Source organism: Cygnus atratus, chromosome 24 (assembly GCF_013377495.2).
Source record: "Cygnus atratus isolate AKBS03 ecotype Queensland, Australia chromosome 24, CAtr_DNAZoo_HiC_assembly, whole genome shotgun sequence".
Taxonomy (NCBI): Eukaryota; Metazoa; Chordata; class Aves; order Anseriformes; family Anatidae; genus Cygnus; species Cygnus atratus.
Window position 1 is genome coordinate 5,886,686 of NC_066385.1, and position 11,264 is coordinate 5,897,949.

An 11,264-nucleotide genomic window follows, 5' to 3' on the forward strand; every position below is an offset into this window, starting at 1 on the left:
TTTTCCCCCGACTGCTGCTTGCACAAACGATAACTGATTTAAAATGAATTGAGCCAATTACTGCAGTTTTTCCTAAAACAGATGATGGCAATCCTCTGGTAAGGAGGAGCAATCCCAGCTGCAGCGTGGATAAGAGTTAGACACTGAAATGCCCTTTGGGCCTGAATTTCCAGCTGTCTCGGTTTTCTGGTCTACATCTAGCTGCTTTTCCTCAATTGCATGTGAATTTAGGCAGCAGCAGCCAGGGGCTGCTGACTGGGCTAAGCCACCGCAGGCTGCAGAAGGTGACAGTGTCTGCTCTCTGTGCAATTATTTGCTAGGAATGAGCGATGCTGCAATGATCCTTGCCGTTTGCAAGGAAGCAGTGCCTGAAAATATTGATGCAGTTATGGAAAAGCAGAAAGAAATAGTACCTGAATTATTTTTTTTCAGCCTTGAGGCTGGGTTTGGGGATCTGGCATGGCAGTTCCTTGGTGCTTGTGCATGGGGAGGTTCCTGTGTGGGAAAGGTGGGGTGTCCAGGGGCTACAAAAGGGTACCTCCTGCCCCCAAATTATTTAACCAAGTGCTTATTTCATAGCTACAGCCACCTGGTGTGCTGGTTTCAGATCCTATCAGCACATAAAGTTCATCAAACTTTAAAGAACAAAAACCTGCCACTGGATGTCTTGTCCTTGCCACGCAAGGTGCTTCGGTGAAAAGGAAACCTAATGAAGATGAATTCGAGCTTAACTGCGTGCAAATGAGTTAAGGAATCTTGAAATCAGCTTCCCATTTGTCTGCCTTTCCAAAGTCTGGGAAATACTGATTTGTATCAGTACAAAACAGTGCATCGTGTTCCCAGCAGAAAGAGCGAGGAGGGACACGGGTGCCTCCAGGATGGGGACAGGTCGGATCCTGCACTGCCTCTGCACCAGCTCAGTTTGCCACAAGCTCTGAGCCACTGGCAGTTTGGGCTGGGCCGTGCAAACACAGCAGGTCCCCAGTTTGTTGCTGTAGCTGTTGTGCTGCCTGGTTTGGCTGCAGCCCCCAACCCCACAATTCCCTCTCCTGGGGGCACCTCCAGGGTCCCAGACCCCAGCATAGCCCCCTCCTTGCAGCCCACCTGAAAGCCTTTGGAACAGAGACTGGATGAGCTGCTGCGAAATCAGTGAGTGATTAAAACCCCCTTTGGGCAATGCACACAACTGTACTGTTTTATTATATTGCCATCTGAGCGGTAAAAATACATAGATAAACACATCTAAACCAATCTGAAACATGGGGTCAGGAATCCGGGCTCCTGCTGCTCCTCCTTTTAATCTCCTCTTAAGTGATATATCTTCTGATTGCTTTTGTCAGCTCTCTAAATTTAATAACCGAAATAACCATCTTTTCCTATTGTTCGCTTATAAATAAGTGCGGGATCAATAAAGACTATCTTTAAAAGCCCCTGGATTTGAAAAATGAGGGGTGCATGGCCTGGAAGGCAGCTGTGAGGAAATTACAACTTCGCACTTCCAACAGTGTTCAAAACAAGGTGGGGGAAGAAAAAAAGGAAAGCTCCCTTCAGTGAGAGGCTTTCAGTAACCAAAAAAAAAAAAAAAAACAAACAATCGATGAGGCTTTAATTTGTAGTTGCAGATTGCCTGGTTGCTGCACTTCTGCCCTATCCCTGCATGGGCCAAATTGTGTGGTTTTGGGGAAAGCGGGGCTGCTGCTTGGATGCCTGGATTTCTTGCAGGGGGTTGCTAAAGGGGAGGTGAGCATCATTAACCACTGCTGCGGGGCAGCAGCAGAGGGGCTGCTCTCCTGGCGTGAGTTTATCCTTTTATTCTCATCTGCAGCCTCTTCCCTGAGGGAAGCAGCTCCTCCTTTGCATCGCGGATGATCGCAGGCTGCCTGCACCTCCGAGCACGTCGCCAGCGCTGCTCGTGTAACCTGTGCAGGCAGTACCCACCTCAAGAAGGCTCCTTGCATTGGCATGGATGCAGCAGGGAGGTAAAACTATTCTAAAAAGGAACTCCCTCTGAGAAGCATCCCTGAGACTGCAGGGGCAGGCCAGGTGCTTGTGACCTCTGCTGGCTTTACAGAGTTTAAAAACAACAACAACAAAAAACTTTTTGCAAAGGTTTTGCACATCTGGCGAGGCAGCTGGCTGGGGGTGGCTGGAAGGGATTGCTGCAAGCATCTGCTGCTGCCTGGCCAGCTGCAGCACCACAAGCAGAGACAGGGCAGGGCTGGGGCACTCTGCTCCTTCCTTCTCCTGCAAAGCCCCCAGCCCACCTCTGAGGGGGTCCCGTGGGCTGCTGCTCTCCCCCTCCAGGGCCTGCTGCAATGTTGTTGGTTCTGCCAGCATCGCTGCATCGCAGCGAAAGCCAAGCAGCCTTTGCCTGTAACTGCAATATTGTATGAGAAAAGATGTATAAGATAATATAAATATATATATATATATAATATAAAATAGTATAAGAAAAAAGCGAGAGGGGTTTGCAGCTTAGCACAGTGCTGTGTTTCAGGAGGGCGGGGTTATGGAGGGCTGCGTTCCCATAATATGTTGCACTTAAAAGTCCATGGGGTGGGATAAGTGATGCCAATGGGGCTTCCTTGCTTCCTTTGTACACCGTGTGTTCAGTCACCTGCTGTAAAACAGCCCCGGTGCTTCCACTCCTCCGCTTCTCCCTCGCTTCAAAGAACAGAAGGAAAGGGGCTTGGTGCTCTGGCAGTGCAGGGAAGGAGGCTCCTGAGACCCGGGGAGAAGGGAGGACGAGCCATGAATTATTCAGCGTAGCTGTTGGTGTGAGAGTGGAGCTGAGACCCACTCCAGCAGTGACCCCAGCATCAGGCTCTGGTCAGGAGCCCTGAATTTGGGAGATGCAGGCTCAGCCTGCTGGGTGCGGAGGCACGAGGGTGCCCGGGGACCTGGGCCTGGGGGCTTCTGTCCCTGCATCCCTGCCCTGGGGGCAAGCCTTGGGCTTCCCATCAGCTTTGGTTGCTTTGGCCCGAAAGAGGAGGAAAGATGGCTGAGAAGGGGCACCTGTGTGCCGAAAGGAGAGGGGTGGCTGCAGGCAAGAGCCCCAGAAGTGAACGCGGCTGGGATCGCCCTCCAGCTGGCTCGGTAACAAATTCCCTGACACAGGGAACAATTTTTCCCTGACTCTGCCAATTCCTTAACGCTGCTGACTCTAAGGGCCCCGTGGGGAGGGGAACTTGAACTCTGCAAAAAGCTCTCCACTGCAGCTTTATTTAAGGCTATGTGGCGGATGCTGAGATATTAAAGGCAAAAAAAAAAAAAACCCACACAACATAATGGATGGTGCTAGGCTGGGCAGCGAGCACCTCTGCCCCCGTGGCCGTGATACAACAGCCACACCAGCTGCCCTGTGCCTTTTCCCTGTCTCTTTTTGCTCCTAACCCCTTGTGGTGCTTCAGCTGATGGGGCTGTTGCCTTGCTGGGGACAGTCACTGGTCTCACCTCTGTGATCTGTGCTTAATAATTCCCAGGTCCCCTTTTCCTGGCTTTTGAGGCAGCCCTGGGCTTGTCTCTAGCAGCAGCGTGGTGTTTTCTCAGCTGGACATCAGTGTCTTGTTGACACGGCCCAAGAGAAAGGAAAAGGACTGAGCATCTTTATTTTTTACTCTGCGCTGCTTCTGTTTATTTTTTTTTAATCCCTACTTCTCATCTGTAGAAGTCCTTGTGCTGACACGATGTTATTTATTTATAAAATATGTACAGGAAAGTGCTTGGGTATCGGTCCCACCCTCCAAGGCTGGCCGTGCTTGTTCAGCCAGCAGGAGCGAAGGTGAAAGACAATTTCTGTGCCTTGGAGCTGGGAGAAGGAGGAGAAGGAAAGGGCTGAGAAAGATAGAGACTTCAAAGTATGTGAGCAAATATTTACAGGTTCCAAGACACACGCACACACAAAAAATATATCTACAGTGTTGTCTTGGGGATACAGGGAGTCAGGCTTGAAGTAGAGCCTGCTCACAGCTCCATTTGTTATATTGATTTATAAAGACTACGGGTATTGATTTCTGTCTGCTGTGCTGTCAGCAGGGTGCGCAGCCCCAGCGAGACCCAGGCTCGGGTGCTGGCAACGGGCAGCCGAGGCCGCTCCAGCCACGGGTTCGTGCTGCTGGGGATTTTGCGGCAGTGCTGTCTTTGTTTATGCTTAGTTTTTGCAAATGAGGGCTGAATGCTTCTGAGGCACTCCCTCGAGCACCAGGGAGAGGAGGATGCTAGCAGGGAGCGTGTTTCCGAGCGGATAAGAGGCAAATATTCTGCTTTAGGGTTTCCCACTGGCTGCTGCTGTTTTAATGTGATGTGAACCAAGCTGAGGTCTTTGCTGGCGCTTGGGGCAAGTAGGGAGCATCCCCAAAACCTGACCAGCTCCCGAGAGCTGGGGATGGGACGTGGATTTTGGTGCCTGCAGCGGTGCTACAGAGGGTGCAGGGCATGGGATTGAAATGGTGCTGTGGAGTGGCACTGCTTGTGAAGCCACAGTGAGAGAAGCATCCACCCTCCTTGCTGCCACCCTGCAGCTCTGCAAGAGCACGTGGGGGCCTTGGGGAAAGGTTTTGCATGCAAATCCTGGGGCAGAGATGCTTTAAAGCAGATTTCCCTCCCGGACCAGCAGGTGCCATGAAGGGACACCCCCCTACCCCAAAGAGCTTGGGGCTTGCTCTTTCCCCTGTAATGTTGCACCCCAGCTCTGGTTGCAGACTGACTGCCCAGTCTGGGATTAGCACAGCATCGATGTGCAGGGGGCGAGGTGCCCCAGGGCTGGTGTTTGCAGGGGGCAGGATGCTGTTTGCACCTGGGGGTGCCCTGGTGCTGGACTGCAGCAGCGTGGAAGGGCTCAGCGTGCCAAGTTGGTACCCATGGGGACAAGGGGAAGCTGTGGCAGTGTGTGCGTGGCTGCTTTGCCAGGCAGGAGCACACAGCTTGGCAGGAGGGGGCTGCTGGCCTGCAAGGGAGTGACTGCATGGGATCAGGTTGTGGGTGCGAGGGTGTCTGTCTTGGTCCCCGAGCTCGGTGGTCACCCCAGTTCAAACTGTCCATGGCCTATGCAGGTGAAACTTGGCTGGAGGAGACGGAGGAGACCTCGGTCTTGCTCTGGGATACGGCAGAGGAAACATCTTCGTCCCCAAAGGGGTTCTTGCCGCAGCAGATTGTGGTGATCATGCAGTTACGGAACTGAAGGGGGGAGACAAAAGGAGAACAATGGCACCCGAGGGCAGCAGGGGTGAGCTGCAAGACTGAGAGCCCTGAGCTTGCTGCTCCCCTGGGCTGAGATGCAACTGGGGAGGACCAAGGTGCCCCCGGTGACACTGGGCGTACTGGGAAGCCCCATGCAGGGGAGAGGCCGTGCCCTGGGACATCTCACCTGCTTGTTCATGAGGACGTAGATGATGGGGTTGTAGAGGGAGGAGCTCTTGGAGAAGAAGGCAGGCACTGACATGAGCGTGGCGGTGAAGTCCGCTCCCTTGTTGGTGAAGATCCAGAACGCCACCACGGCGTAGGGCGTCCAGGCCAGCATGAAGCCCAGCACCATCAGGATCACCATCCGCGTCACCTCCTTCTCTGCCTTCTGCGTGGTGGCCGACTCCTGCTGCTGCGCGGCTGCCTGCGGGTGGGGGGCGGTGAGGGGCAGCCCCCAGTTTTCCGCCTCCTCGGCATCACCTCCCCTCTCCTGCCCGTGCTGCCCACCCGGTGCCCCTTCACCCCTCTGTGTACCCCCCACCCCGGCTGTTACCTCTCGGACTTTGCAAATGAGGCGCCCGTAGGAGAAGAAAATGACCACGACTGGGATGATGAAGTGGATGATGAACATGTAGAGGACGTAGGACTCGTTGTGGTAGTCGGGGTTGTGGGTGTAGTAGTCGGGGCCGCAGGAGCACTGCATCCCCTCGGGCATGTATCTGCCAGCGAGAAAGGTTAGGACCATCACCAGGACCCTCCCCGGGACAACAGGATGGGTTCTACCTGGGGACTGGATTCCCCAAGGAAGGGGGGATGCTCCCAGAGTGGCACATGTCCAGCTTCTTCTCTGCACCCTGTGCCTATTGCCTTGTGCCCCTGGCCTCGCTGGCTCTGCAGCACAGCTCCTGTGGGACCTGCAGCCCGCAGCACCACTCACGCCATGCCGACGCGTTGCGCTTGGGTGCATAGCATCGTTTTGTTTTGACACTGCTTCCTCCCACGGGCAGCGGGCTATTTATTTCCTTCCTACGTGGCTGAGCACTTGCCTGCCAGGAGCCACCTGCTCTCTCCCTCTGCAGATGGAGGGATGCTGAGCGGGGACGAGCTGCTGGCTCGGCAGGTCTGAGCTCTGGAGGGCTTGGTCCCCACCGCTGTGTCGGGCAGCAGGATGCACAGCTCACATCCTGGGTGCAATACAAGTCAGGTTGGATGGGAAGCCGAGGACCTGCCTGGCCCTGAATCTTAATCCAAAGCCAGAGAGGAGCTGTGTGCCCATGCCGTGTTTTAGGGGGATGATGGAGGGACTTTGCTGCCCCAAAGCCACCTCCTGCCTGTGCCCAAAGAGGTGATAGGGGCTTGTTGTGACCCACAGGGCAGCTCCGCAGCAGGGTGGCAGCTGGGGCTGGAGCTGCAGCTTTAGGGAAATCACCTCCGTCTCACTCCTCCCTTTCACTCCTCAAAGTTCTGGGTGGGCTTTGGCTGATGCATCGGCTCCTGGCGGGGGCTGTGGATGCATGCAAGAGCCAGATGTGCGCGTGCAAGAGCCAGGACTGAAATTCACTGCAGTGCTGGGAGCAGAACAGATGGGTTTGCAGGGAGAGCATGGCCGGGATGCTGGGAAAGGTGCTGCGGGGCTCCCAGCAGCCACGCTACGGGAGCAGCACATGAGCAAGGCCACAGCCTTGTCTGTGGGGCTGGTTGCTCAAACACCCTTTTGTGATCTGCAGAGAGAAATGGAACCTTCACGGCACGGGTGGGACGAGCCATGCCTAGCAAAGCCATTCTTTCCCTGCAGGGTGTGAAGGGCAACTGCAGCTGAAGATGCTGAGCCAGCTGGGGCTGCTGCCGAGCATCCCCCGACTCACCTGGACCAGCCGAAGAGGGGCGGTGCGGCGCAGGAGAAGGCCATTATCCAGGTAAAAGCGATGCCCATCATGGCGTGGGTCGCGGAGAAGCGGAAGTTTCCCATGGGCTTGCAGACGACGATGTAGCGTTCGATGGCCAGGACCACCAGGGACCACAGGGCAACCTGGCCTGCGGGAGGGAGGGAAGGAGAGCGTGCGGTGGTGGTGGGAGCTCCTCCGGGCTTGTGCTTCCCTTTGTGGTCACAGTGAAGAGCAGCGGGGATGGAGGGGTGGGGGATCAGCAAAGGATAACCCACGTCCCATGCGGTAACTGAGAACCTCCCTCAGACGTGTAAAAGGTCTGGGAGCTGAGGGAGCATCTGCGTTGTGGTGGGATGCTGGTGATGGAGGAGGGGGATTGTTATTGATTTTTTTTAAGTTGATTTTTTGTTGATTTAAAAAAAAAAATCAACAGGCAGTAAGGGCGCAAGGAAGCATAGTTTCTGGCAAAGATGCCAGATGTGTTCAGACCTGTTGATGCCTTTAAATGTGTGTTTCAGGAGTCTTCTGCCAGTGCTGGATCGGGGGGAGGCATGCAGGGGAGGCTGTGTGGGTGAGCGTGCATGCACATGTATTTATAAGGGATAATTAAACTTCAGGGGATTGGGAGCGTTTAGTCGGTGCTGTAAGCCTGCTAATGCCCCCAGCTGTGATAATCTGCTGATAACTACACCCTGTGCTAGGATTCACTGGAGACCTGCTGCTCAGTGATTGCTTCCCATCAAACTTTCTTCCCGGTACTCAGGAGCCACTGCTTTCTTTAGTAAATAGGAAACCTGGAAGGGCAAATAATGCTGCTGGAAAACCCCTAGGCTCACTCCATCGGAAACAGTGCAGACTCACAGGGTCTTCCGACCCCAAGCCATTCCCTGGTCCGTGGCTTGGATCAGGATGCTTAGCTTTGTTTTTTCCTAGCAGAAGATCCATCTTTTGTTGAGATCCGCATCATTGCAGGAAATACCCCGCTTAGGGGGAGAAAATTAAAGTCTTTGCACTGGCTGTGAGTGTCTGCAGCAAGGATTAGTGGTTGCCAGATAAATCACAAAGTGTAGTGTGGGCCTGGCTGGCTGCGTGGACTTGGGGTGCAAAATGGATTTTCCCTGTTTTGCAGGGGGGGCTTTCTGCAGGGCGAAGCATTAGCAGTGCTTGTATCCCTGAGAAATGAAATAAGGAAGCTCCCAAAGGCACCCAAATTGGGTGCAACTGGGGCAGAGCTGAGCGGTTGCTGCAAAGTCTGGAATCCTCCTTCCCCTCCGTGTTGCTGCTCTTCTCTTCTGGTTAAGAGCTGCCACAGCTTCCTTTTGCTCCAGGATGAGCTGTGGCCTCTCTCCTCCTCTCCATGCCCACACCCCTTCTGCAGGTTCCCTCTCCTTTCCTGGGATGTCTCTTCCCTCTCTGCACCCTCCCAAATGCTTCACCTTGTTCCAAAAAGGGAAGCCTTTTGGTAAAGATGCTTGGCGTTGACTCAAGGACACAGTGTGCCCGTCCCCAGCACATCTTTGCTAGTTGCACAACCTTGACGCAAGAACCCTGAAAGCACCCTGGGCAGCTTGGCCAAATGACCCCAGGCTGATCCTGCAAACCAGGATCCCTTCCCAGGCCTGCTCGTTTCCTTGCAGCAGCCCTGCTAGTGGTGACGTGGGTGCATCTTGGCATCAAGGTCAGACTTGCATGAATCTCTTTTCATCCCCATCTTCGAGCCGCAGGGAAGAAGCATCATGCATGAAGAGCCCCATGCCGGTGGGACCATCCCAACAGCACCACAAAGGCATGGAGCTGGGCTCCTAAAGCCCTGAAGAAGCAAAATCACCCGTTGCCAAGCCTGGCCTCAGACCCAGGCTCCCGCCCCGCAGCCCTTACCTCCCAGCGTGGCGAAGAAACCCTCCACGGCACAGCCAACGGGGCCGAAGACGAAGTATCCATTCCAGGCCGTGTAGAAGGTGACCGTGAAGCCAAAACAGGCCATGAAGAGGTCAGCCACCGCCAGGTTGACCAGGATGTAGTTGAGCGGCTGCCGGAGCTTCTTGTGTTTGAAGGTGACCAGGAGGGTGAGGAGGTTGATGGGCAAACCGGTGGAGATGAGGAAGAAGATGTAGCAGCACACAAGGCGGTATTTCCAGGGCTCGGCTAGGTAATACTGGGGGTACTCGAAGGGGCTTCGCACCACCCCTGTCTTGTTGGACATAGGCACGTAAAAATTGATACCTTCCGTCCCGTTCATCCTGCCAGTATTATGGCAGCTGCTGTGCTTTTAAGGGTACTTTTAAAGCAAATGTTCTTTTTTTAATTAATTTTGTTTCAACCCTGATTACAAAAAAAAAAAAAAAGGGGGGGGGGGAAGCCCCAACCCAATATTTAAAAAAATAAAAATAAAAGACCCCTCCCCTCACTCCGAAACTGAATTAAGTGCTAAGAACAACAGTAAATCCTGAGGGAAGGAGAGGTGGTGTGCTGGCCCCGCACCACATCGAGGGCTGGTGGTGCCGAGGGAGGTTTTATACCCTTGGTCCTCCTCGAGGGAGTGCGGGGGGAGGCCGGATTAGGGACTAGGCTAAGTTTGTATGACAAGGGCAACGGGATTGAGAGGGGCTGATGGTTTAAGAACCCTCTAAGCAGCCAGTTGGCCCCAAAACCTGCATTAAAGCGTATTAATTGCCATTAAGTGTTTAATATTGTTTGAGGAGTTGGGGGGAGGAAGGGAAGGGCTTGGGGAGCCCTTTGGAAGAGGGGTAAAGGCAGGAGGAGAGGCAGTGAGTTGGGGAGCAGCTCCTTTGGGCGACCGATGGAGGAAATGGGTCTGTGCTTGGGTCCATGGTGGACCACAGACTTTGGGGTGTCCTTGGGTGGTTGAAGGATGCCATCAGAGCCTTGGGGGCCCAAGGGATGCCCAGCCCTGCTCTGCCATCCTCAGGCAGGTCACTGGGAGAGGAGCAGAGTTTGGCCGTGCTGTGCTTCCCGTGCCTGGTTCAACGTGGGCACTGTGTGGTTTGGGCCCGTGTCCCTGTCACAGGGCAAAACCAGGCTCTGCTGATGTGGGTGAGGGCCACCTGCGTGCAGGGCACTGGGTAAAGGCAGGAGGGGAAGCTGCTGCCATCCCACAGGCTGTAAGTTTGGGAAACGGAGCATTTGGGGGGCAGGCTGACTGTGTTGCACCCTGGCTGTGCTAGAGTGAAAAGAGCTAAATTTCCTCCTCTGCCTTGCCTCCTCTCCTGGCTGGAGAATATATTTTGTTCGGCTGACCCTCCAAGGACCTCCGGTAGGAGTACACCATCCGGCGTCTCCCATCTGCACCTCCTCCCATTCCCAGGAAGCGGGACACCAATCTGGGTTGGGGCTTTGCAAGGATTGGCAGGGCTTAGGGAGGATCCTTGGCCACAGCTCTAAAACCAGCCTGACAGTGCTGCTGTTTGCTGGAGAAGCAGCACCTGAGCTCCCTGGGGGAGGAAAGGGAAACTTTTTGGTGATGCTGTTGTCCTCAGTTCCCTCCAGAGATGGTGCAGAGAGACCAGCACCAGCCTGTAGCCACACTGGGATGGAAGTTCCTGGTCTCTTAGTGCTCATCTTAAGGTGTGGGGCCTCCATCCCAGTGCACGCAAGATTGTGAAACCCTTCTCAGCAGCATCAGTGCTAGATTGGAGCACCAGAGCTCCATCCTGGCCAAGCTCTTTCCCACTTCTTCCTTCTGGGTCAGGGGTACTCCTTCTCCAGGAGACCTGCCTAAGGCGCCTTAGCGAAGCTCTTCCATTAATCTCTGACATCTGGTGGCGTTAATGGCCCTGATCTGTTAATGCTGTAAGCTGCTAGCCTCTTTCCCACAGCTGCCCTCCACCAAGGCAGGGTGGATGGAAAAAGTCAATGCTGTCCTGCTGGAGGAATGAAGTCTCCTGCTATCCTGGAGCCTCTCGGAGCTAGAGGGCAGGAGCGGAAGGCTAAGGGGTGTGGGTGGGATGAATGATGTCCTAATCACTGGCCCACTGATCCATCTGCACAGGTCTGAAAGGAGCAGAAGTAGGACATGGCAAGAGTTAAATGGGTCACAGCAACCTCAGGAGCCCTGGGATAAGCAGTCCCCATGGGATGTCCGTGCCTCTCAGAGCGATCTCCCTGCATGTCCTGTGGAACCATCAAGCGTGGAGTTCCCAGCCCAGATCTTTTCAACACTTTCCACGAGGTTTTCCT

General features: G+C 54.4%; 1 protein-coding gene across 1 annotated transcript; it reads right to left on the reverse strand.

Annotated features, from left to right (window-relative positions):
* Positions 1 to 5,043: 5,043 nt before the first annotated feature.
* Positions 5,044 to 9,306, reverse strand: LOC118259513 (green-sensitive opsin). Its single transcript, XM_035569119.1, has 5 exons — positions 8,946 to 9,306; positions 7,047 to 7,215; positions 5,735 to 5,900; positions 5,366 to 5,605; positions 5,044 to 5,175 (listed from the first exon to the last, which is right to left on the reverse strand). Exons 1-5 carry the CDS (start codon positions 9,304 to 9,306, stop codon positions 5,044 to 5,046), a joined length of 1,068 nt encoding a protein of 355 aa, XP_035425012.1.
* Between the last annotated feature and the right edge of the window lie 1,958 nt (positions 9,307 to 11,264).

What these genes read in the sequence shown, in the direction of transcription:
- LOC118259513 (XM_035569119.1), bottom strand. Translation starts at nt 9,306, where the DNA reads ATGAACGGGACGGAAGGTATCAATTTTTACGTGCCTATGTCCAACAAG. An exon ending in CCCCTCTTCGGCTGGTCCAG is followed by an intron (nt 5,901 to 7,046) that starts GTGAGTCGGGGG and finishes TCTCGCTGGCAG; the next exon opens with ATACATGCCCGAGGGGATGC. An exon ending in TCATTTGCAAAGTCCGAGAG is followed by an intron (nt 5,606 to 5,734) that starts GTAACAGCCGGG and finishes CCCCACCCGCAG; the next exon opens with GCAGCCGCGCAGCAGCAGGA.